Source organism: Amphiprion ocellaris, chromosome 11, assembly GCF_022539595.1.
Source record: "Amphiprion ocellaris isolate individual 3 ecotype Okinawa chromosome 11, ASM2253959v1, whole genome shotgun sequence".
NCBI lineage: Eukaryota > Metazoa > Chordata > Actinopteri > Pomacentridae > Amphiprion > Amphiprion ocellaris.
In genome coordinates, this window is record NC_072776.1 from 17,623,579 (window position 1) to 17,649,935 (window position 26,357).

Here is a 26,357-nt window from a genome sequence, read left to right on the forward strand (position 1 = left end):
ACTACTTTAGATGGCTTATGGTGTTACCTGCTACCACATTTAGCACAGATAAACCATTTACTTTGCTTGACAGATTTTGAGGATATGAATTCAAAATCAATGTTTCTGCCTCTGAGCGCATCTAAACCACCACTCCTATCATTGGTGGTTTATAGAAACACAGTAATAATAATTCTCTCTGCATGAATCTAACAGTAATAGCCAATAACCTCCTTTGCAGACAAATCATTTCAACAGCAGCCAAACAACAAAAATGAATAAAGAACTGACTCCTACTGTAGCAAAGCTTTACTGAATCATCATCATCATCATCATCATCAGGTATTCCAGAAAAAAATAAGTTTATATAAAATTGCATGTGAGACATCATAATCTCTGCATTTTTCCAAGTTGATCAGTAATACGTTTCCTACCTCTTTTGTAATTAGAAAACACTTCAAGGTTGAAATTCCTTCTCAGAATGTAGCAACTATACTGCCGACATAATCTTCAAAAAAATATATGAGTCTATTTCGTATCTACAGCCAGCTGATGCCATTACACTGACAGGACATTATAAACTGAACGCTAACAACACTTTTGGACAACATGTAATATTTGAACAATTACACTGAGTAGTAGCATAAATACATGTCACTGCTAAGAAGACATTGTAAAACAGTCAGCTTCCCTTGTTCAAGACATAATGAAATCATACTGAAAACAGCTACAGATATAATTTCAATTAGGGTCCAAACTTAGTGATTACAATGAGATTTTTTAAAAAAGCATGAGAACTAACACTCTACCATTTAAGAGTCAAATGCTTAATAAGTCAGAAAGTGTAGAAGTAGGCCTCACTTTCCACATGTACAAAATGCGCTTTTAAGATATTTCACAGGTTTTCCTCCAGTTATAAACTATACCAGCAATTGTGGGTTTAACAAGCACAGTTGTAAAAGTGATAAATCCGTACTCTAGCATGTCCAGCATTCTTAGATGAGACATTTTGAATACATTCATTTACATAAGGCAGGGTAGTTGCTACAACATTAAGACCAAAATCAAATTGCTGTCTGAAGAGGAGCTGTCCTGTTTCACAACCCCCTGAACTCCAGCGATCACAGTTTGTCTAACGGTAACTGAACAGCTTACGCTTGTGGCATTTACATGCTCAATTTAAAAAGGTAAATTCAATGTGTATGAAAAATGACCAGACATGTGGAAACAGAGGTTTAAAGTGAAACAAAGGAAAAAAAATCATATTCAGACAAAATGTTAAAACTTTAAATAATAAGCTGTGATTGAGTTTTAAAAAGGGGACAAAGAGGGCACAAAGAGTGTGATGTTTAATCCCGCATGACGCTGGTACCAAAATGTTCTCTCATTGTTCATTGCAAAAACACTCTTTCAAGGTCCAGTGTTGAAAAGATAATCCAGTGAAGTTTTTTTTTTACATCCAGTGGCTGACTTCTCACATGTAGCATTGAGTGGTTTGAAAAAAGCTTAGCGTGCTGTAAGAACAGTAGCGTATCATATCCACAAGTTTCATCCTAAGAGTCCCATTGTGTTTTGAAGAATCAAAGTCTCTTTCTGTTATAGACTTGTCTTTGCAGTCCTTCTTCCAGTGCACTACAGCAGCTCTACATGTGAGTGTAGAGAAGCTCAGCGTATCAGGGATCCAGTGGTTTGTACTGCCAGCACGAAAACAGCATGACTCAAAAAAGGGAGACAGGGGCACTAAAAGGGACAACCTACTGTTGAGTTCCCCTTTAAGTGATTAGCCAGTGGTTGACGTTTTTTTCAGTGTATGGGTATGAGCCCTAATTTGACCTCTGTACCAAGCAAGACTTCCATTATTTCTCATCTACAAAGGAGATGGTTCTGGTTGTTGGACAGAGGTTTGACTGACTGGATGGATTCAGTAAATGGCAGGTCACTAACGCTGAAACACAAACAGGAAATTCACAAGTTAGGTGCTCTTAAGATGTTAAACTGGAGCTAAATGTTTGTTTTATCCATTTTACAAAACTAAGCTTGATACCATGTGATGATGAAACACTGCTCATGTGTACTAGTGTTGATCTGTGTACGTAGCTCATTGTGTTCGAGCTGTCAGACGATATAGGTGCAACTACAATTGTGGTGCTTGTAAGCTGCCTCTTCCTTTCCACTTTCCTTAGCCTTCTCACAGTGTTCAGCACACCTGACCCAGCCTGTTCATGTGTGTGGGTGGCTGAGAGGGTGAAGTGGGAAAGCAGTCAGGAAGATGAATGCTGTGATGTCAGCTACTCATTTCTTCATCAGAGCTCAGTGGTCAAGAGACCTCTGGGTTTGGCTCCATCCTCTGAGGCTGGCGGCTGACCCACAGTGCTGCGAGACACAGGAGTGGAAGGATGGTAAATTACTGCAGCAGAGAACAACTCGACTCCACCAGGAACAACTTTAAATGAACAGTTTTGTGTTGAGCAATGCTTAAAAAAGAAATATTTGTACTCAAAAAACACAGAAACAATGAAGAACAGAAATATCACATCATAGAATATCCATCACATGGTTCATTACTACATTTTCAGCTCTATTTATACATGTTTTCGGTGCTGTGTGCAATACTGATTATGGCTTTAACACTATTATAGTGTGTGCATGACACTACACAAAAGTCTGCTTCTTTGCAAATGTATTTAGAGAAAGTTGCGTTTGTGTTACAATAAATTTCATGACTTTCAAAAAAAAAAAATTTAACTTTTGCTGTGCCCATCAAGAACTCCTACAAGATAAGAAAGACTAAATTAACAAGCAGTGTTTCACAAAAGTAAACAATGTTGGAGGTCCCATATCGTGAAAATCTCTTTTTAATATGTTCCTATGTTTTATACACTTGTGCTGCTTCTACAAACTCCAAACTGTCTCAGCCACATGCAAAGCACCCAGGATATTTTGTTTTCAGAGCACGAGCAAGCACACGTGTCTCCATGACCTCCCAGCATCCAAAGAATTGAAGATCCAGTGGATTACTTGTATTTTTGATGGCATCACAACAGAAAAATCCTGTGTTATCAAGTTGTGTGACTAATGTACCCACAGGCCAGAGCTGAGGGACGTTCATTTGTTGATCTTTTATAAGCCTTTGATTTAGTGGATCATGAACTACTTCTAGACAAACTCAGAGATGCTTCTTTGCTTCCGAGGCTCTTAAATGGTTTAAACATTACTTAACAGATAGAACTCTGTGTGTCCAATCAGAGGGCTACAAATCAGACTTTCTTGAGTTCCAGAGAGCTTTGAAGGATTTAAAATTGGTTTTAAACGCCCAGAAAACAAAGTTCATGATTTTATCACAGGATCGCTTACAAAACTTTGACAATCTAAGAATTTTTACATCTGATGATACACTGATTGATAGGGTGTCCTCCTATAAGTACTTGGGAATATGGATTGATGAAGAGCTTTCATTTAATGCACATATCTCTAAGTTAGTTAAGAAACTCAAATTAAAGATTGGCGTTTATTTTAAAAATAAAACATGCTTCACATTCTCTGCAAAGAAAAAACTTGTAACTTGAAAACTTCTATCTGTGATTGATTATGGTGATCCTCCACCTTAAAAAGACTTGATTCAGTGTATCATGCTTCACTGTGTTTCATTTCAAATGCAAAATATCACTCACCACTGTTCTCCATGATTTGGCTGGCTGGACGTCACTAAGCATTCGTGGACAGCAAAACTGGTATATGTTCATCTATATAGCTCTGCTGGGAAAACTCCTAGAATACATCAGCGCTCTTCGCACTTTCAGCTCTAGTAGTTATCATCTGCGTGCCTCTAAGTGGTTGCTTTTGAATGTTCCCTGGACTCTAACAGACTTTGGCAAAACAGCGTTCTCCCATCATGCACCATGGTCATGGAATAATCTTCAAAAATCTCTTAACTAAAAACATTCATATCCATTAATGAGTTTTAAAATACCATAAAGAATACAGTGAAGGAGGGATGTCAGTGTTTTTCTTGAAAGGTCACTGTCCTTCAATAGCTGTCAATCTGTTTTATTATTTTACTATTTATTGTTTATTTGTGTATCATGCATCTGTTTTATATAATTTTTTTCAATTTTTCATGGCTGCTACCTTGGCCAGGCCTCCCTTGTAAAAGAGATCTTTAATCTCAGTGGGACTTCCTGCTTAAATAAAGGTAAATAAATAAATACATTTCAAAGATGGTGGAAACTTTAAGACATATTTGAAACCAATAAACAAGGATTAAATGGGTTACTGTGCTTTTTGTTGCCCATTGTGCTTGAGTGCACCTAAGCTGAGCCACTGTTATCTGGTTCACTTCTTTGTTTATCTCTGTGCTCCAGCGCTATAGCTGGATTTTCTTCATTTATATATTATTACTGATATATTACTATACGTGGAAGTGTAAAATATCCCATTAAGACCACACATTAACCAGTAGTCCCTTCAGAGACATTTTCATGCTGCTGCTCTGCACCGCTTAACTGCTGATTTTATAACTGCAACATTGTCTGTCAAAACCAGCATACATATAAGTTTAAGACAACTGAAATTGGCAGTATTTTCAAATAAAATGATGGATCACTCAGAGATACAACAGAATGCCCTGCTGTCACACACTCATTTACATCTATGTCAACTGGCGTGCTGTGCTGTTGAACAAGCTGCTCCTTTCTGTGATTCACAGATGCAGACACTGCTTCCTGATTTTGAGCTCATGTGTGAAACTTTTGCTTCCAAGTAGCACAATGTGGAAGCTCATGATTTATAAGAGAAGTGAGACCAAGAAAGATGGAGATACTTTGTTGCTGTTCAGTACATGTTAGAATACTACAAAGCTTGTTTTAAAAACAAACTTTGAGTGCGTTGGGTTCAAATCTATTCCAGTAAAGGTATACCTGCAAAGAATTTTACCTGGCAGTGATGGTATTACGTGTGTGAGCGAGGTGGGGAAGGGCTGGGGTGAGAGCTGCTCCCCCATCTGCAGGGAGAGGAGAGGTGGCCTTAGGAGGGGGGTCAAGGTCGAGCAGGCCGTTAGTAAAGACGCCAGGAGGCTGCATTAGAAGGGGATGAGGGAAAGAGGTCAGTTTCTACATAGCCTCTACTTCAGCCAAAGTGAACAGCGTCTATGCAAGTGCACAGGGGGAAAAAGTGAACCTTGAGTGATAAATTTCAGGAAAAAAAATAGTAAATTAAAATATTTAACTGCACATTGCAATATTTTATACTGTTTCAAAAAGAACCTCTGAAGAAAGAGACAGATAAAAAAAGAGAAGCTGCTGAGTAAAGGAAAGGTACATGAGTAAACTCACAGCAGTTGTGGGAATGATCCAGCGAGGCGTGATGAGAGGTTTGGGTTGCTGCACTGGTGGCAGCTACAATACAAAAAGAAGCCTGCCGTTATATCAGTCATACTAATTTTCAAGGCTTCATATAACCTCAGACACAGCGGCGTTACAGAACATCAACATTACACTACAGTGCCAAACAGACGCTTCTTTTGAGCTCATCTACTCTCTCTTGCACACATATCTGTCTTTAGCCTTTTGTCAGTGGAAAACTGAATATCCATAAATGCAGATCCATTAAATCTGATTCTGATACAAAGAGAAACATCTTTTCTCCAAGGTCTGCTAGTGCTGGAACCATGGTAAGTGTAAGTCAGGGCTCACAACATGAGTCAGGGTATTTCACAATGTACTAAAGCCTGTCCTTCAGGAATATTCACACATACATGTTTGTCAAGAAATTGTATTACATATTACTATGGAAATTCTCACAATTTCAGTATACAGTGTATTGCAATTACACTTACCATGGGAGAGGGATCAGTGAAATCAATAAGGTTGTCAGACAGGGGGACAGTGATTTGCAGGTCAACCTCCTCTGCTTTAACCTGTAGTATAATGCAAGCACACTTAAAGTACCGCAACATACAAAAACAAAATAAATTCACAGACCTTCTTTTTCAGATAAATGTTGTAAAGCTTCATTTGAACTGATTCGGAATGAATAGGGTTTGAAATTAAATTAAACTGTACCTGCTCTTCAGCTAATTGTTTAGTCATGGGTGAAAAAATTTAGATAAATCTGAAACACTTCAAGTTATTCATGTTGACAATTCAAACTGTAATGTTATTTTTGGTTGTGAAGAAAGATAAAGCTTTACATCCAGCTTAGTTTGGGTTAGGGTGTTACTAATAGATGCTGGAGCCATCCAAGTTTTTGCATGATGGATCTGCCAGTATGAAATGATTATTGAGCCACACATAATGAAATATGCCAAACCCTAATGTCAATGACATAACGCAGACAAGCTAGCCTATTGTTTTTAGATGACATGCCGTGGTGGTTTTTGAGGTGTGATATGCAAACTTCTGCAAAGTTTACACTCGACTACAATCCACCAGTCGATCTGGAGACTGCAGCAGTCTATCTCTAATACCAAAGTGTGTTCTTACTAAGTATATCACATCAGATGTGCTTTATAGGATGTTTGTACCTGCAATCCAATGAATAAAGTAATAAAATGAAAAATTATAAACAAAAGGTATTTTAGTGCCCCCCAAGTAGACATTGTGCATGTGTTTCGTGGCTATTAGTTCCAAAGTAACCCAAAAATAAAAAAAAATACACAACAGTAAGTAAGTATGAAGTCATTCAGCTAATAGTAGGTAATTATTACCTTTGGTGCCAAGCCTTCACTGGCAGACTCAGAGGGCATCTTGGGAATAGAGGGGTTTAAATCTTCAGCTAACCTCTCAGCACTGCAGAATGGAGAAGTACAAGTAAGCAAATGATACAGAGATGTATTTCAGGTTTCTCATGAAGTAGGATAAAGGGAAGAATTTACATATTTACTTGGTATTTACTGTGTGGGTTTTTTTTTTTGTTCATATAATTTAAGAAATTCCTTAATTCTGAGCCCAACACATGACTCAGCCAGCAATTCAGAAGTCCTCACTGTTTTTCTTTTAACAGTAATAAACACATAAAAGAAAGGAAAAAAAAAAACAAATTATTTGGCATTGTTGCTTGAGTAATGCCTTAAATTATTGAACAGTACTCAAAATTTCTGTTGATTACATTCTGTGCCTGACATCAAAACACTTTTTGCTTCAGTGAAACATGACTGCATTGTCCAAACTGAACAAAAACAGCAGTTTGGATGGGGGAAACATTTACTGCATCAATGAGCCTGGAGCCACACAACCATTGTGAACTGTCCGGTCAAGCATCTGCATATGTCTGATTTTGTGAGTCACAATCTCCTGTAAACACATCTTGAGCAGAGCAGTATCCAGGCAGAATTCAAGTCATGTGACTCCACACACACAGAGACACAAGAGCGCACACACACGCATTACTCAAACACACCAAGAGATGTCGGCAAAGACTGCAGAAAGACAAGCAACACTTTTGTCTCCAACAGACCACAAGAAATCTGTATTATTTATGCTTTACGTTCTGCTTGGTTGATGCAAGCCAATATAGGTGTCTGTAAAACTGTCCACTAAAGTTGGTGCTACTGAAGGAAAAGCAAATTAGCACAGCAATCTAGGTGCACACTGGTTTTCAGTTTCTAAACCACATCTTTACACCCTCAATATCAACCTTTTTCTAACCTCCTTCATTCATTTCCTCTAACGACCCTAATGATCAAAGCCCATTCCTTCCTCCAGTTGATGTAGGTTAAATGATGTGATCATTGCATAAGATAGGCTTAAAGTTACATCAACAACAAATTTTCAGGATAGTAATTATTCCATGATAGAAATGTGTGTGTCTTAATAATAATATGAAGACTAAGATTTAATGATAGAGCCTGTCTATTAATTTGGTATTGATTTTCATTAAGCGTGTCATTTGACATAAAATTTGATGAAAAGGAAGACATTAAACTGATCCAATGTGTTTATCAGTCCTGTCAGAAGAATTAGGAATCTGCAGCTACTGTCAACGACTCCCTCCTCTCTCAGTCTGTTCTTAATGAGGCTGCGTAGTGGCTCGGTGGTTAGCACTGTTGCCCTGCAGCTAGAAGACCCCAGCCTGGGAATGCACATCTTTCTGCATATAGTTTGCATGTTCCCCCTGTGCATGAGTGGGTTTTCCCCGGGGTCTCCGGCTTCCTCCCACAGTCCAAAACCATGCTAAGGTTAATTGGTGATTCTAAGTTGTCTGTATTCTGTAGGTGTGAATGTGAGTGTACTAGTTTGTCTCCATGTGTAGCCCTGTGATAGACTGGTGACCTGTCCAGGATGTCCCCTGCCTTCATCCTAAGTCAGCTGGGATGGACTGCAGCCCCCCATGACCATAATGAGGATTAAGCTGTGTATAGATAATGGATGGATGGATGTTCTTAATTCATATATACAATGTGAATAATGGATACATGCAGGATTTGTCTGGTGCAATGTGCACTGGCAAGTAAAAACTGCACACACAAGCATTTAGAGCATACAAACACACACAGAGACACACTAACCTGGCCCCTGCAGAGGAGACCAGTGAGGCTGGCTTCAGCAGGTCCCAGGAGTCTTGGATGTCAGGTCGGCTGCTAACAGAAAGAGACGAGTTACTGCCCAGTCGGCCAGTACGCACCTTCAACCTGGCAAACAGACAAGACAGACAACACAGATTGCTGTTGCGATGTTGTGTCAACACAAATCACATTTGTGCATGAAATATTCAGTCTGATTTACAGACAGGAAAAAATAAATAAAAATGACTCACAGGATGGGCATGAATCGATTTTACTACATCATGGAAAATTCAGCACAACATTGGCTTTTACTATACTTTCTTGATTGAAGCTATATTACAGTGTTTTAAAGAAGTTATCCTGGCATAATTATCAGCTTATACATTTTTAAACACAATGGCTTCAGTAAATTGGTTTGTTTGGTTTTCAAACATTGTCTTTAGGACATGAAAAAGGGCAAAAAGAATTAATATTGTGAACAACAGAATCTTAGGTATCTAATACCATCTATTCTCCAGTTTGAGCCATTTACCGCCTCTGGTACAAGCCAGAGTCATGGACTCACTTGTCAGCCCGTGGAGCCTTGCTCATACAAACAAGCTGTGGGTGATGTAATGTTGTGAGCTATGCTAATAATCCTCATGAATATTCAAAAGGTTAATCAGCTCTAGCAGCAGGGAGCGCTGTGATTGGCTTAGACAATGCACTGACAGTTGGCATGACTCAGGAAGATGAAGGAGGGCCCAATTTCAAGACAATGAACCACAAGAGACAATGGCTTTTCTCCTTTGCATGCTTGCTCTGTACTGGCTGTAAAAAATGCAGTTTGATGCTGCATAAATATACATAATTTGCATGTTAAAATTTTAGAATCTTAAGAGGAACATTTTCAGGATGCTATTTTCCTGCATTTATTACATTTCTGTACTAACAGACAATCAGTGAACATTGAAAAATTCTGAGTTCTTACCTGGCAGAAGTCTCCTGCAAATTACAGTTTTTATCTCCAACCATTACGACATGCTCCTCCAAAGGCCCCTACAGAGAGAAAAACAGAGACAGGTAAGTGCAATGTATGGACTGGTAGTGGGGGGCTTTTACAGATATGCATTTCAAGTCCACTTGATAGGAGAATATAAACAAGCTTACATCTATGAGACATTATGCGTTTCTGATATACTGTAGCTGTGATGACCAAATTCAGCTGTGATACACACACTGAAGCCTACAATTACAGGGCAAGTTCAAATAAATGCCAAACTGAAGGGAAGTAGAGTAGTTATAGTAGTATAAAGCTCTGGCCAGAAATTCCATTCTACATTTGCTAGTTTACAATGTAGGAGAAAGCTATGGTAGGAATTGATATATTTTCTTATACATAAACCAATAAGAGGCATCAACTGTGTTAGAAATATTTGGATGATGCTAATATTGTGAAGGCTTCTATTCAAAAAGTGTTGACAGCTCGACAAAAGCTCTGTCAAAAACAACCTTGTCAAAAACCTTGGAGTAGATACTTGCTTAAATTAGTTCCAGTAAAGTTTCAATCTTCACTCACTACATTTCAAACGCCTTTTCAAATTCAGTTGATATATCTATTTCAACTTGATACATTTGTTTATTTCAACATACCAGAAAGAAAACAATTGTTACCAGTGATTCGAGGCAGCTGGTAGGGCTTTCATCCTTATACATCTTTCAGAAACAGAATCACTAAGCGATACATGCAGCACCTAATACAGGTGATTAAAGCACTGAAAATTAAGCTTGTACGGTTATCACATGAAGCCTCAAGTATTGCAACCGCCTTAGTTTACATGTCTTTCTTCCACTTCTCTCCCTATTTGTCCAGTTTTGTGGAGTGTCTGTTCCGAACCTTTAGGGCCGCAGCCTCAGCTTGAGCTTTCAAGATGTTGCTCTTCAGATCCTCTGGGGCGCGTAGTGGAGTGATAGCTGGACTGCTGCCCGTACTGTTCAGACCACACTTCTCTGTAAGCTTCACCACATCCTCCTGTTGGAGCACGATCAAATGTTAGATGGGGTACACACAGGTCCCCAAAAAAGGAAAACATCAGGTGCACTGCTACAAATACATTTGTGTATATATCCCCAATAGATGCTGCATTATAGGTAAAATCTCCTCATGCCATGCCACACCTGCTGTCATTTCTTCAAGTTTGTTAATCCTGGTTTGGCGCAGAACTATACACAAGCTGTGTTCAATTATATCCAGAATGAACAAAAATGTCGGTTTTAGTTAAAATGTTCCATAAACAAACTCTCACCTGATTGTTCATGGCCATATTGACATTAATGTTGGCATTATTTCTTGGAGCAGAAAGAAGTGGACTGCTCTCCAACTCCAGCTGCTTCAGCCGAGCTGCTGCTTCTGAAAAGACACAAAAGAAATCAAACTATACATATATGCCAACTGCATTGCAAAACATCAGATTTTCTAATTGTCAATACAGTGTAATTGCAAGTAATATTCACTGAATTCAGCTCTAATTGTACTTAATGATGAGTAAACAAAACAGGAATCTTAACAACACACTACATAATAAGCTCTGGTGTGTGTTAATAATTGATTTCCTGTAAGTAAAACAACTGCTGGAATTAATAGAGAAATGTGAACAGAGGCAGCACAAATGTACAAGCTGTGAATAGAATGAGAGGGAAGCAGCTGGTGGTGACTATGTCTTATAGTCTGACACACTGTCACTGCATTATCCTGCAAAAACATTTCAAAATACTTACAGAGGAAATTTTAGAATTACAGCAGCTTCTAAAAAATCTTTGAAAGATTTGCTGTTCTTGAATCTGAAAATTGAATTTGCAATCTAATTTCTATTTTTCAAATGGATTTTGTAGTGTGGTTGAACTCACCGCTAAGACTGAGTGGATCTTCCACAGTGACACTGGCAGCGGCATAGGCATTGCTTGGTCCGGCTTCCTCTGTAGTTGTCACCGTAGGAACAACGGGAGCCCTCAGGACATCGTCAATGCATGTCTCCATCAGGTCAGCAACCATGGGCAAACTGGAGACAGAATGGAGAGAATCACAGAAAAAAAAGAGGGTCAAGATGAGGGGTTTAACAACAGACAACATAAACAATGGAGGTGATATTGCAAATATTTAACCAAAACTGTAACGAATGGATTCAGGATTATACAGCTTACCTGTATCACCCAAAAGATATGAATGGACTCTGCAATGATGGTAAAACTGACCCATGGTGATTTATTAGAAAACATTTTAGAATAACATACCAATAATGATAGCAATATACAAAAAAAAAATTAAAGATTAGTACTCACAAAAGAAAACAATGTAAATTTAAACCACTGTATACATTTTTTTGATTATGAAAAGCAATATTTGAAATAAGCATTTGAAAAATCTCAGGCAATAGCAAATCATAAATACCAAAGTTAATTTTGATGGTAGATTTTTAGGTGCTCCCGTGGCTTGGTCAAGTATGGCATAAGGTTATACAAACAGAACCACTTCTGAATGAAATCTGATAAGTTTTGTACTTTACTCCTGAATGATATGGGTCTTGTGTCAAATAAAAAAAAAGGCTCAAAATGCCCCAAATCAAATGTCCTCTCAAGAGGTAGCAATATTACTTTAAAAACCACAATAACCTTGATGGAAATAAGCATTCAAAACAATTAATAACTTTCATGGGAAATAATGTGGTGTAATATTCTCAGAATTAGAGGAGCCTGAAGCATAACATTTGATACATGGATTTTTGTAAAAGCTCTTCCAGCAGCTTGGTAATTACCTCATATTTCTGTAGCCTGAAGACACAGCCAAACCTGAGAAGTAAATATTTGCTATATACTCCCTGGAGAGAACAGGGGCTAAAGGACAACACACACAAAAATGTGAAGAAAAGCGCCATGCTTTGCCCAAGGACTCACAAATCAAATGTATGTAAACGCTCCCACATGTTAAGTAATCCAAGAAGGAAACTTGGAAAGGACAGTGAGGATATGTCCAGAAACATGTGGGAAATAACCATGAACATAAGGCTGAAAGGGAAGAGGAACAGATACACATACCAATGGCATACGCTTAATAACAACTTGGTACTCTGTAATCTTATGCAGTCCTTGTGCATGTGTCTGGCATGTTTTGGTTGTATTCAGTAGGTGTTCAATAGCCAAGGTTCAGCTTGAACAACAAAAGATGACACAAAACACTACTCAATTTCATGCACTGAACAAAACATCCTGGTAACCTTAAAGGCATCAATGCAGTGAAACACACATAAAGGACACTACATAGCTAGATACACATCTGTGTCATACCTCTTTTTATTCTCTCAAATGATTTTAAACAGTTTAAAAAGATGCACATCCTTTGGTCACAGTCAGTTGTAAACATTTAACTAATCAACAACATTATTTGATCATCTTCATTGGTTGAGCTGTGCAATAAATACAAGTATACAGTGGTGGAGTTCAGGTGTAAGTGACATCAACTTCTACATATTCTTCTTTATATTCATCGTTACCTTGATTGTTGGGTAATTCCATAATATCCTGTTAACTGCACCACTGCAGTAGTGTCCACAATTAAGTTACAGTGTACTACAAACAAACAATTTAAAACAATTAAAATCTGATTTAGGTTTGACTATTTTGTTCAGTTACTCTTGTCTGACCTCTTGCTGGAAGTTAAAATAGAAGGCAGCATCCATTTCATGTCTGAGCAAAGAGTCTAGTTTAAGTTTTGCCAAGCTTATCAGTAGAAGCAGGGACAAGCAGTCAGCTGTCAGCGTACAATAAAATGACTCTTTCAGCATTTCTGAAATGCCTTTTAGAAAAAAAAAGTGGAAAATTGCAAATCAGTAACTGATTTAGAATGTTTGTGCTTAGCTTGAGCTAAAAACCCCTTAGACAATTCTGTCTATAGATGGGTAAGATAAAAAAAACCCTACTTATTCAACTCCTTCAATCAGAGCAGTTGATCTATGACATGTAATAACTGGTTAAATACAAAACAATTAAAATCATATCATTTTAATTTAAATCATTTGATGAACTTCAAACTTAGGTAATATAGCAATAGTGTTTGAAGAGTATAAAAACAGGAAATTATTTTGAGAGAGGGAAAATACAGAGCAGAGGAGGACATGCCTAAACATTCCAGGAACTATGTGAAGTACGGTTTCCTTGCAGAGTTGGAGAGTGGAATTGAATTCCTAAGCCCCACACTGATACTATCTCACCCTAGTCTGCCAGTTTCACCATGAAGTTCAGAGTGAAGGTCAGGAGAAAAAGGGGGGACAAGAGAAAAAACAAGAGGGGAAAGAAAGAGCAGAAAAAAGAAAATAGGAGCGGAAAGACAGGGAAAGGAGCAATAGGATGGGTAACTTTTCAAAACTGTCATTGGACAAAGGGTCAGTGAGGAATGAGATGCAGAGATGGACTCATTAGAAAGAAAAAGTTAGCTTGGAGGAATATCAGTCAGTGCGAGGTGTTAGAATGAATAAGTGACACTGTGAGCAGTTTTTTGCTGAGCAATGTTTCACTTAATAATGCATATGTACATTCACACAAAGTGGTATGGTCGCTACCATAAATACCAGAAGCTTTCAAGGGCAGGTCACTTCACTGCTGAGCCATTCCCATTTATTAGTGTGCTGACCACTTCATGTCAGTACAGAAGGTGACACCGTTGTCAGTTGGTCGGATCTGTCCAACTCCTTGTGTGGAGCTTTGACGGGACATGAGCAGGGGGGATGGAGGGAGGAGGAGACCTGGGGACAACAGGGTATGGGGGAAATAGAAGGACAAGGGGAAGGGGACAAACAGGAGGCAGAAGTAAAGAAATGTGGAGTGAGTGAGTGAGAGGTGATGCAAACCAAAAGTGAGAATGGAGGGGAGGAGAGGAAGGCGAGAATTGAATGAAAACAACAAAGAGGACAAGACTGTAATCAAATGAATGAGGAGATGAAGATAACACAGAATATAGAAATATAAGGAAACAACGGAGGAGCAGGAGGCAGCAGATGAGAATTGGAGACAGCAGGAGGCTGATAACTTGAGTGTGAAAGACAAAGTACAATTGACTGTGCATGGCTTGACGTGCAGACCAAGTTTATCCTTGCATATATGAGAAACAGGGTTTCTTAAAGCTTTCCTACAGTTGCATCAATGTTAAGGGATCCATTTTACTTCACATCATCTATTCGTTTAAAGCTATAGAAATAGTCATTTTAATGGACATAAAACAACATGAATAAGTAAATAAGGCATGCATGGTCGTGATAAGGCCAGCAGTGTCAGGTACTGAATAAGCCATGAAGCTTATAGTACATTGCTTCTGCTACACTGTATAGTAGCGTGCATTCAAGTGTGGCGTGACACGTGTTGTCACATGAACACTTGAGTTAAGTGAAGTAGACTGAATGTCTCTAGAGTGTCAGTGACCTGGCTTTGCACCTCTAGTGGCTGATGTTTGATGGCTTATGTCAAATCTGTGTTTATAGTGTTTATATATATATTCAGTGCTAGAGGCTCTAAGCAAGAAGCTTTTATTCATGACAGCTCTGCTGGGAGTTTAGAAGGCAGTTTCCCTTTGCCACTGTGAAACAGTCACGAACTTGATGGCTGATGACCAGTCAGTCAACAGATGAACTTCCAGTGACCTTTACATTTTCCATATAGTCGTGTTGGCAACAGAGGAGGCGTTTATGAAATGAATTCAAAGGCAACAATCTAAAATTTATCCACTCACATTTATGATAATGTTTCAGGGAAGTGAAGTAGCTTACAAGAATGAAAAAGGGTCAGAAAGAAGGCAACAGTTAAAAGCACTACATGACAGCTACAGGCAGACAGAAGACAGCTGGAAGGCAGATTGTTGCATAAAAAGGAAAAATAAAACATACAAGGCCAAGTTCCTCAAAATGCTTTTTTTCTTTCTTTTTTAAAAATTTTCATTATGTTTGATGACTTTGTTAATATTTTAATTTAGTTAAGAAAGTATAATGCCATTGCACACACATGAGAAAGACAATTAAAAACCTTCTTGGTAATTGTTTCAATTTACCAAAAATTATAGACCACTGTCACAAAATTTTTATTGCTGATATGGACCGCTTTTGTGAATTATCCATCATTAACCCTCTGAGCCCCAAAACCTGCTGCCAGGTTTGAAAATCATGTAATTATAATTTAAAATTGACAAATTTTCACCTTTAATCACGGGCTGAAATTGTAAAAACAGAAAGAATAGTTGGATTTTCAAATTTCCAATGATCCTTGAACTAATGTGTGATTTGAGGTTCTGTTGGGAAAATTAAACAAATTTGAGCTAAAATTCAGACATTTAACCAGAATCACCTTATTTTCTCCATGTATCATTTAAACAAAACAAATACAAAAATTTTTTTAAAAAGATTGCAGTAACCAGATTCAGAGGGGAAAAACATTTGGTGGTTCTTGACTGAGACGGCCAATTTAGGGACCATGTGGCTAAACTGCTGACTGTTATAACACAGAGGAAAAATGTTGTATATGTTGATTCCAGGTTTTGCAATATTTGTAAAATAAACAAAGCATTATACACACACACACACACACACACGCACACACACACATATATACAATGATTAATTGCAACTCAATTGTACAAACATATACAAAAGGCATTTTTAATTCTGCTTCTTGCAATGGTTGTGCTGTTTCCATAGAGGTGTAGGACTTTATTTTGCAGTGAAAAATGAGAAAACAGTGAATTTAAAAAAAAAAAAAAAAAAAAAAACATCCAGAAACTGCCTTGGGCTCGGAGGGTAATGTCAGTGATATATATGTTTAAAGTATGTACGATTTATACTATACTGTCAGCAACAAAGTATCATATCACAAGAATTAGTGTATGTGCAATAGGCTTTAGCAAATGTTAATTCCCCATTGAGACTGTTCATGCTAATCTAGTCAGACTATCTTAGGGTTGTAGTGCTCCATGCATAATCAACAGTCTCACTGTATTCAAAGCAAGGAAGGAAGTCATGGAAGGAGAAAGGAAAGAGCGCCAGAGATTAGTCTAAAGTATTAGTGATATAAAAATGTCACTTTCAAAGCATCCTCCTCATGTCCACTGAGTCAGTAGTGACTGTTACCATTGGTTGATGACATTAACAAAACCTCAGTGGCCATCCGTGTAACATCTTGTGCTGATAAAATACAAATGAACTTGTAGATCTTGCAGCATCATCACTGTTGTTAAAGTATTCTTTCAATGACTGGAGAGACTTTTGAAGATTTGATAACATTGCTTTGAGAACACGGCATCATGTTCACAGAGCAACGTGGGCCTCTACGTGCTAAGTTTTATCAAAACAGCATTACCAGTTAACTTTATCTTCTTTAAAGCCACATCAAATACTTAAATACACTGTCATAGTAGAAAACCTAACATTTACCCTTGAAATTTTTAAAAATTCCCAAACATTTCCAATCATGCTTGCTGAAATGGTATTTTTTAACATTAACACTTATGACTATTAGTAACAGGGAAGCAAAAATATTCAGATGTTGTTTTTATCCATTTAAAAGGGTGTCACAGATAAATGATAATGACGATATAACAATTTTATTCATAAAATAATTCATATCTGCAGTTATGTGTAGTTTACTCTTTGGGCAACAAAGTTTAAAAGAGGAGGATACCACATAATTAGTGTATAGGTCATAATAGTGTCTATGCACTGACTTTATCCAAGGTCATGTCTGTGCATCCTAATTTGAATGAGAATTTCTGTTTATTTTAATCTGGCAAACTTCCATTAATGTGACTATGATGGCTGAATGGGTCATACTAACTTTGTATTTTCTACCTTTACTGTACAAATCTAAGGAAACAAAAAATTGCACAGACCAGTGTGTATCAGGATGAACAGCAGGAGCTTCCAAAAACAAAAAGGCAATTCCAGCCAGCCAATTTCACTTTGACTTGGACTGAAAACAAACCTCTAAAATGCCTCAAAAATCTGTTGTTTTTTTTGGAAAGCCACAGGAACTTCATGCTTTCTGCACCAATATGTGCTTTGAATCTCTACAATGAAGGCAGAGAGTGAAAAGTCAGCATGACCCACTGAACCACTACAGCCGCATTCATGGGAAATACACCAAGCCGAACAAAAAACACAGAATTATCCTTAAACGGTAATAACTGAAAAAAACAACCACTGCTCTACAGAAATGACGGGCAATCCTCTTATTACAACTGACCAGAAATTTACTTTACTAGAAATGGGATCAGCCTGAGCTGTTAACCTGAATGAGCTTTATTGTCCCCGAGGCATGACGACACTAGTCGACACTTTATTCATGCTGAAAAAAGCACGTAGGCCAATGAGGCTTTCTTAATGTCTCTCGACTCAATTCTGAGTTCTTCTTTGATAAGGATGTAGCATCTCCAATATGTTGTCAAAAAAACTCATTGGCAAAGAGCCTTCCATTAATCCTCAGATACTGTACCAATACCTTGTAGACTATTTTGTATTTGGAAGAAATATAAGGTTTTAAAGAGGAGCACGTGTTTCACAGGATGCACAGAATGACATTAGATTACTGAAAGCAAAGACACCTAGAAGGCACCAAAGTCTTGAACAGAATAGATTAAAAGCTGAAATCACATTACATCACTGATTCATGATACCAAAAGCAAGACCCCTGCACAGCGCCCAAAATCACATCACCAGTTCCTGCACAAATTAGGCTGACATCTCATGCTGATCAAAATGGGACAAACAGCAAATCACAGTGAACTGCCGTCTGTCCGCTGCAAGAAACCCCAGTTCCAAAGCCAAAATCATAAAGCCCGCCACTGCACAGCGATTGATTGGTTAAAGCCAAAGCCACATCAAGGTTCAGTGTTTGATTGTACCTACCGCGAATGACTCCACACAAGACCAGTTTGTCCTCAGTACATGTTAATACTGGAACAAACAAGGGAACAGTGTAGGTTTATAACAAGAGGACGGTGCATACATACTTGCATGTATTTGCACATTTTCATGAACATACAAACAAGCTGCACACACAACAAAACAATCACAAATAACATATTTATGCACATTTTTTAGTGGAACCAACTCTGATTGAGGGTAATGAGGAATGAGAGGCAAAAAAAAGACAGCAGTGCAGGCTAAACTATACGCGATGGAAATAACACCAATAAAAAGGCAATGTGTCTAAGTGAAAAGATGTGAGCTGACTAGGACAGTTTTTGTATCACATTTTTAAAAATCCTGTCTGCATCAATCTCATTTATCCAAGGTCCATTGCTTGTCCCTCACTCTCATTGATATCTGCGTACCTGCTGTTTAACTTTCCTGAAGCTGACCTGGCTGAATGGTGCAGTATACACACACAGAGACACAAACGTACCACCACCTCGTTTCAGAGGGCACATTTATAGAAACATTACGAGTGCATAACCTGTACAGGACATCATGCCCACTCATGACACATAGAAATTTAAAAACCGAGCCACAAATATAAAACTGCACATAAATACAGTCTTTCTCTCTGCCTGTGTCCTATTCTTTCCTCCTTTCCCTGGTCACAACAAGACAGGGTCAGTGGATAAGCCATGTTAAGCCACTCACATGGAATTAGACCATGAAAAACACACCTAGCTTTCCACCTACTTCCTCCAGCATCCAACTGGGATCAGTCAGCCTGCCCCAACTGTTCCTAATCTGGTTTTGTTTTCCTCATCATTAGTAAGCAGTGGGCAACCATTGACACATAAAAATAATTCATACAAATTCATCCACTTTCTAAAACGCTTGGCAAGGTTAAATGAATGTATTCCAACAGAAAATAGGTGAAAAGTGAACTAAAAAACATATATGTATATACATACTGTTAAGAAATGCAGATGTTCGGAAGAACTGACTTTTAACCAAGCATAAAACCAAAGGCATACAGGTACCAACCTTCTTTTTTCTCCTCCAGGACTCCTGGGTAGAGCCTCAATTTCTATTGGTCCACAGGCAGCAGCTGTCACTGGGCTGACCATAGGCATTCCTGACCAGGCACCTCTACTGAGAGAAACCTGAAGAGAAAAAGAGGAATTATGTGAACTGTGCTAAAAGGTGGATGAGACTGAGAGGTACCGAAATGATTGAGAAAAATAAAGGATCTCATGTAAATACAAGGAAAGTTTTCACATCATTAAGGTACAATTTCATTGAAGTTTTGTCAAAGTCAATGATATTCTAAGCTGTCTTACATTAGCAAACTGTATCTAATCACTTGGACAAAATTGCTTTGCATGTGAAATAATATAAACTTGCTAGTTCTGAGCATGTTGTACTGCTTTATTTTGTTTCCCTGGATAGGAGGGATTTAAAAAAAAAAAACACACACAGCAGTTTGCTCCTCACCTTGTCTTTGCTGGAGCTGACTCCATTGCCTGAAGAAAGAACCCTGAGAAAAGAAAGAAACTGGGATTTTATTCAAAGAACAAACAGTACAATACTTCTCAAGCACTTTTAATAAAGTATATGGATTTACGCTGCTAATTAATTGATTGATTTTCAGCATTATCTGTACATTTAAAAACACCCAAGGAGACTTAAGAATTAAATAAGAGACTGTCTTAGTCTTCCACAGGGCATTTAGCTCAGATTTATGTGGTATGTATTTAGCCTTTAGGCCATAACACATGAACCACATTCTGGGGCAAAATCTGGCTAAAATTTATAACAACACTTTTTTCCAATGCGCTGTTTAAAATTGAAATCTGCCCATAAGCCAATTTGCAAATCGCAAACCTAATTACAACAGCAATACCACGTCAGTTTTATACAGCTTTAAATATACAAATGTTTTGCTGCTTAGAAACTACTCTCACGGTCTCGGTCTGTTCAATCAGGTCTGACGAAAAGTCCCATTTATCATTCTTTGACTCAGCAGTTATCATGACGGCTTAAAGCTTATACTGACATCATGTCTTAGCCCACACACACATTCCTGTAACAAAAGGCTCTGTGTCAAGATTGTAGCCAAGCCTTATGATCAAACTGAATATAATGTGAGAGTTATAGCACTTCAGCAAAACAACATATTAAATGTTAACAAACTAATATTATACAGAAGTGTCATAGCAGTGTGTCCTGGAAACTGTTGTATGACAATCCATAATTGAGATGCAATTTCTAAACAAATTAACCAATGTGGACATAGCTACCCTACAATTAAAGCTGAATAACAAGAGGAGGATAAATGAAGTCACTTAAACAGGCAATGGCACAATCACATTATTTCAGCATCAATGTACTCACTCCTGGGGGTTGAATGGTCCTGTAAAAACACAAAGACTAAGCATTATATACAGATATATATTTAAATATGAACTTGAACATTTTTCAAAGCATGCATAGATGTATATATGTTGGTATTATGTACAGTGGATTCAAATCTCTTCCCCTTTTGCACACTTTATTATGTTGTGTTGCATTTTAAATGGACAGAATTGACATTTTTACTCTCAACTGTCATCTCTATAGACACAGTCAACAGATCTCAATCTAGTAGAGCACCTTTGGAATAAGGTGAAAGAGGAGATTTGCATCATCAAGGTGCTGCTCACAAATAAGCAGTAACTCTGTGATGCTTAAATGTCAATACGGATCAAAATCTGGAAAAAATGTCACCATTAGCTTGCAAGTCTTAACGTAAAAGTGGGTTGAATCCAGTACTAACAAAGTGCAGCTAATAAAGTGTCCACTGAGTGTGTAGAGGCTGTACATTCCTCTGTACTGTGCAGATGTGTGGCTGTGTGATTGTGGTCCTTACCTCTGTTCTGCATGGTTCTTCTGGAGTACCGTCGGCTGGGTCTCCTCTCAAAGGACGCTGACCGTCTTGCTTTGTTGGCCTTGGTTGTCTGGTACTCCGTCTTTCCACTAGTTGTAGAAACACAAAAATTTCTTTAACACTTGCCAAGATTATTTGATCCCAACAAAACTATTGAATATAGAAGAATTTTCCTTCATTATTTTTGGGTGAATCTTCTTGTCACAAAAGCAACAGGCACAGCAATGACCCCTGTTCAACTCTAGATCCATCCAGGCGATAACCTTCTATTAACAACAAACCCCTGCAACCCCTGTGTTAAATCAACATTACCACCAGTGCTTATCCAACTGGGTAATGTTTAAACACACAGAGGGGCACTAGCTGCCTACTGCAGTATGTTGACATCAAGAGTGCCTGTCTACAACCACGGCAAGTATCTGTGTGTACACATACGGGGCTTTTTGTATGTCCACAATGATGCAGTATTGTACATCAAACTAGGATTATCTTGTTGGTATACAAAAACCCAACAGCACAGAAACGAACACATGGCTCCCTAAATTTGTAGCACTGTGCTCATCAGCAGTCTCCCATCCCCCAAAGGCTACTTTAACAAGCCCAACACCATGGATCTCTCACACCAACATCTCCTGCAGCTACAAGTCACTACAGCTCAGGATGTTCAGGCTAGAACACAGTTGAGACAGAGTGCTCCTGTTAACAATGCCTTTTCTGATACAGCTCAACAGAAAGTGACGTTTTACTGCACAGATAAATCAACCAGCAGCTGGAAGTTCCAGATAAACAACTACTAGAATTGCTTGTCACAACGTATCTGCACAATGGTGGAACTTGTTTTTACAAAGGGCACATTTTTTACGTTGATTATTTTATTTCACAATAAAACATAAAGAACTACGTGGAGGTCAATATATTTTTTTAGGCTAAGCATTATTATTTAATTGTCAATCCTAACAAAAACCTGTGTTGTTACGGTTTCTGTCGGTTTTGTTGCCAGAGAACTTTTAAGCCCAACATATTTGATAGAACTGGATATTGCAGTACTTGTGTACTATCCCTGAGCCCAGAGCAGACAAAAACACAACACGTTAAAATCATCCTTTAAATTCTGACCTGTCTGAACATCTGTTACCTATATCTGAAGCGTGATCCCATGCGTATAAATCCAGAGCGAGCAGAGTTCTTCTGTACTGGCCCCCTCAGCCTGAAGAAAGCGTGATGTTCCACGGCACACTTCCACAGATGCTTACAGGCCTTGGGGTGGTCCATCCTGAAGACAAAGGTGTGCTCCTGCTCTTTACCCTGAGGAGGATTATTATGGGTTAGATTTGGGTAATACAGAGAAGAGAACAGGTTCTCAGTGCAGTAACTTAGGAACATCCTATGTGAGTTTCTCTGGATGGAATAGAACTTGGAAACCTAGCAGTGACTTCTGGAAGGTTAAAGGGACACTTAAAGGTTTCTTGTAAACAAACTAGTTATGTTTATGAGCAGTGTTAAACACTACTGTGTGCAAGTTGATCAGTTGAATAGTGAAACATCACTGTTAGTACTGTGTGAAAAGAAAAACCTCATAGCAGGTGACTGATATGTGAAGAATGAATGGCTCAGACATCTGATATTTCCTGGAGGTCTAGATAATAGCCTGCTTGGCACCGCAACCAGTTCCAAAACTTGTACTGGAGCCAGTGTCACAGTCATACTTTGCTTTGTTTCTACCTTGTCGTTTGTTTTCAGGAGTGCTTCCTGTACTCCACACACGTACCAAGACACATAAATCAGACTCACATGGACAAAATAACAAAAAACACCTCCACAAAATCCCACAGGCCTTTACACAAATAAAACCCACAAACCAGGATCTGCACAGAGTACCATTTGCACAAAGCACTGGATTTCTCACGTACAACTTCCAATTTATTCAAGAGAATTTAAGGTCTGTTGCATATAGTGGCTAAATTTGAGATCTCTTGGAGTTACCCCCTATGAGGATCTAGCTCCTGAAAATGAGCAAAAATAACAAAAAAATCTCACAGTTAATGCAAAATGGTGGACCTCCTTTTGGGTTTAGGGTATGGGTGCCACTGATTTTTCTGTGCGCCCTGATGTGCTACATATGCCAACCAAATTCATTCGTGTAACATCCTGCCCCATAGTAGATGTTACAAATATTGCAGGGGGCGCTAGGGAGGTATTTTTCCACACACACGTGCAAGTCCCATAAAATATCTAATTCTTCACCAGTTCTGAACTGTGTGCAAAGTTTCGTGAGTTTTTGAGCATGTTTAGGCTCTCAAAAAAGTGATTCTTTTGGGTGAAAAATAATTCTTGCATTCCAATAGGGTCCTATGCACTGTTAGTGCTTTGGCCTTAATTAACGAATCAAAGTATTCTCTTCCTCTTCCCACTGTCACAGAGAGCACACTGAATTTACTCTCAAAATATGTGGAACAACTGCTAATGGCAGTTGGACAGTTGGACAAGTTTCACAGCCAAGTTCTGCTTATCGGGTTTAACCTCTGAGGCTCCTGATCCTCATGTGACAGACAATCATCTTGCTATAGAATTTAAGTGCTTACATTAAATTGCTTTGTAAATAAAAGACTACCATACAGTATACAGCATCCATCTGTTCAGACAGAGGAATCGAGAACTCTATGTGTGTGTGTGTGTGTGTGTGTGTGTGTGTGTGTGTGTGTGTGTGTGTGTGTGTGTGTGTGTGTGTGTGTGTGTGTGTGTGTGTTTGTCTGTGTGTACGAGAATGTTGCATACCAGAAATACCAGAGGGGGCAGGCTTCTTTATTAACCTCCCTCAAAGACCCCTGGGATGGACATAAACAGACTCTCCTTCTCTCTCATACATACAAGCCTCTTAGTATTACAATAGCAAAACTTATTTCATTTGGATTTGGAACTAACCCTTTCTAGGGTTCAGGCACTTCTTAAAACAAAGGATTTTGAAGGAATAGTTATTTTAAGAAACAAACAAAGCAAGCTCCATAGGTTTGCATATTTTCTTTAAAGCGATTAAAAAATAACTTGCATGGTCAACTGTAGTCTGTATATAATTTTGATTTTGTTCTGTCAGCAAATGTCTGCATTAAAGTTTTTTTTTTCATGAAACAATGCAAAAATGTTAAGATTTATCTAATAGTGTGAATTTGTTTTGTGTTTGTTTACAGAAAAGGACAGATTAGATGAAGTCTGTTCATTTTATAAGCTGTAATAAGCCAGCAATTTACAAACAAGATACAGTTAGCTATATAGCTATTTACCTATTTTACACCTCATACAGAGCTGAGAAGTTAACAGCATTTTGAGAGTGGCTTGACAACTTTCCATGCACGCTTTTTTGCCATGGATGTGTATCTTACACCAAGAGACAAACAGTAATGTTTATCATACAAACCATATTTAAGTTCAATGAACTGGTAACAGATTGTGCAGCAGTAATTTTATGACCCTGACTGCAAATGGAACAAAGTGTTGCAAGTACATTCATTATAATTATCTAGTACTGTATGTAGGGAAAGACAAGATGTTGTTATCAAGAGGGACTACTAAGGGAGACCGAATACTGCATTTTCAACATTCCACTGGCTGCCAAGAGTCTACCGTGTGTGTATGTGTGTGTGCTCATGTTTACCTGTTCGTCATCCTCCACCACCACGAGCGTCAGTTTGCTCTTCCTAAAATCCAGACGAGTAATCTTGGGCCTACAACGAAAACAACAACACAGACACAGAGCACAGCCAAGACATACAAACAAACACACGCACAAAGAAATGATTATAGTAAAAAAAAAAAAAAAAAAAAAAAAAAAAAAAAGCATTTTAATGAAGCAATGAATGAAATATTTAGTTTTATTAAGTCATAATCAAACATACCAGAAAAATAGCCCAATCTTGGTTTCTCCTTCAAACACCAGGACTCCAGTAGGTGTCAAACCCAGACTGTACTCATTACCATCTCTTGCCTGCAGGGCAGAAATGGATGACTGAGAATCTACACTGACATATACTATTGATGTGCAGCTCCACATAGGTGAAACAAGTAGACTCAAACTATACAGTACAAGCTGGTGAGAAAGACTGTGTTAGTTACCTTGACCATATGCATGTCAACCCCATACATTTCCAACCACTTGGCTTTATTCAGGTAGTTAATCTCAGCTTGGGCTGGCGTCTGACCTCTGAAAATGGTGAGGGAAAATTGAGAGGGAACACAAATGAGGAAAGCATACATCAAAAAGCATGGGAAAAGCCTGGAACGTATATTAATACAGTGTTTTTGCCAACTGTAACACTCCAATCACAAACAAGTACAACATGAGACTACAGAAAGAAGCACATTCAGTCCTAAGATACTTGTTATTTGTGGTAGCGTAGTCACTTTATGAATGAAATCCTTCTCATTAAAAGTTTAACTAACTACTTGTTTGTACATTAGTTTAGTCACAGTGAAAGGCTTACCTGCACTCCTTCCATGTGTTATATATGGCCAGTTCCACATCCTCTGTCTGGTTGGGTATGAAGCGAAATTCTGACACCAGGTCCAGATTGTGTTCTAATGGGTCACAGTCTCCTAGTTCAGCTGAAAACACACAGACAAACATGCTTCTGGATTCACAATTGCCAGTACTGTAGTAGTAGATAATAAATAATTGGCAAAATAATGAATAAAGTCTCTCTCACATCACACAAAACCTTCTGTAGCATCAAATGAGAGACAGACGAGCATCTAATCTCTGGCTGAACAAGAGGTCACGGATTTCACCAGGTGTAAAATAGTGACATGAAAATTGGTTCAGACAGATAAAAACCCAAATGTACACAAGATAAGAACATGAACAGTGTGGGTAAAGCAAGAAAAAGAAATGCTAGGCACTGTGGTATAGAGAAACTGGATAGAAACTGAGAAGTCTTGACTCTGATTACATTTTACAGCGGTTGGGTAGACAGGAGAAACTAAGGTTTGCTGGAAGCTCTTCACTGTTTATTTAGTCCAGCTGTGAGCAAAGCCTCAG

General features: G+C 38.3%; 1 protein-coding gene across 4 annotated transcripts in view; it reads right to left on the reverse strand.

Annotated features, from left to right (window-relative positions):
- Nucleotides 1–270: 270 nt before the first annotated feature.
- The window catches only part of epb41l5 (erythrocyte membrane protein band 4.1 like 5), a 38,838-nt gene continuing 12,751 nt past the window's right edge, over nt 271–26,357 (reverse strand). The window contains exons 8-26 of one of the 4 annotated variants that reach the window (XM_023287197.3): nt 25,804–25,924; nt 25,436–25,523; nt 25,219–25,307; nt 24,978–25,047; nt 22,464–22,633; nt 21,311–21,417; nt 20,797–20,815; nt 19,897–19,939; nt 19,447–19,565; nt 11,366–11,517; nt 10,765–10,868; nt 10,356–10,490; nt 9,450–9,517; nt 8,483–8,554; nt 6,683–6,764; nt 5,813–5,893; nt 5,310–5,372; nt 4,912–5,051; nt 271–2,352 (exon numbers count right to left, since the gene is read on the reverse strand). In XM_023287197.3, coding sequence (XP_023142965.2) covers nt 2,283–2,352; nt 4,912–5,051; nt 5,310–5,372; nt 5,813–5,893; nt 6,683–6,764; nt 8,483–8,554; nt 9,450–9,517; nt 10,356–10,490; nt 10,765–10,868; nt 11,366–11,517; nt 19,447–19,565; nt 19,897–19,939; nt 20,797–20,815; nt 21,311–21,417; nt 22,464–22,633; nt 24,978–25,047; nt 25,219–25,307; nt 25,436–25,523; nt 25,804–25,924 — 1,793 coding nt within the window. In that variant the 3' untranslated portion in view covers nt 271–2,282. Of the gene's footprint in view, nt 2,353–4,911; nt 5,052–5,309; nt 5,373–5,812; nt 5,894–6,682; nt 6,765–8,482; nt 8,606–9,449; nt 9,518–10,355; nt 10,491–10,764; nt 10,869–11,365; nt 11,518–19,446; nt 19,566–19,896; nt 19,940–20,796; nt 20,816–21,310; nt 21,418–22,463; nt 22,634–24,977; nt 25,048–25,218; nt 25,308–25,435; nt 25,524–25,803; nt 25,925–26,357 lie in introns of all 4 variants that reach the window. The other 3 variants (XM_055015242.1, XM_023287194.3, XM_055015243.1) reach the window with 3 other exon arrangements.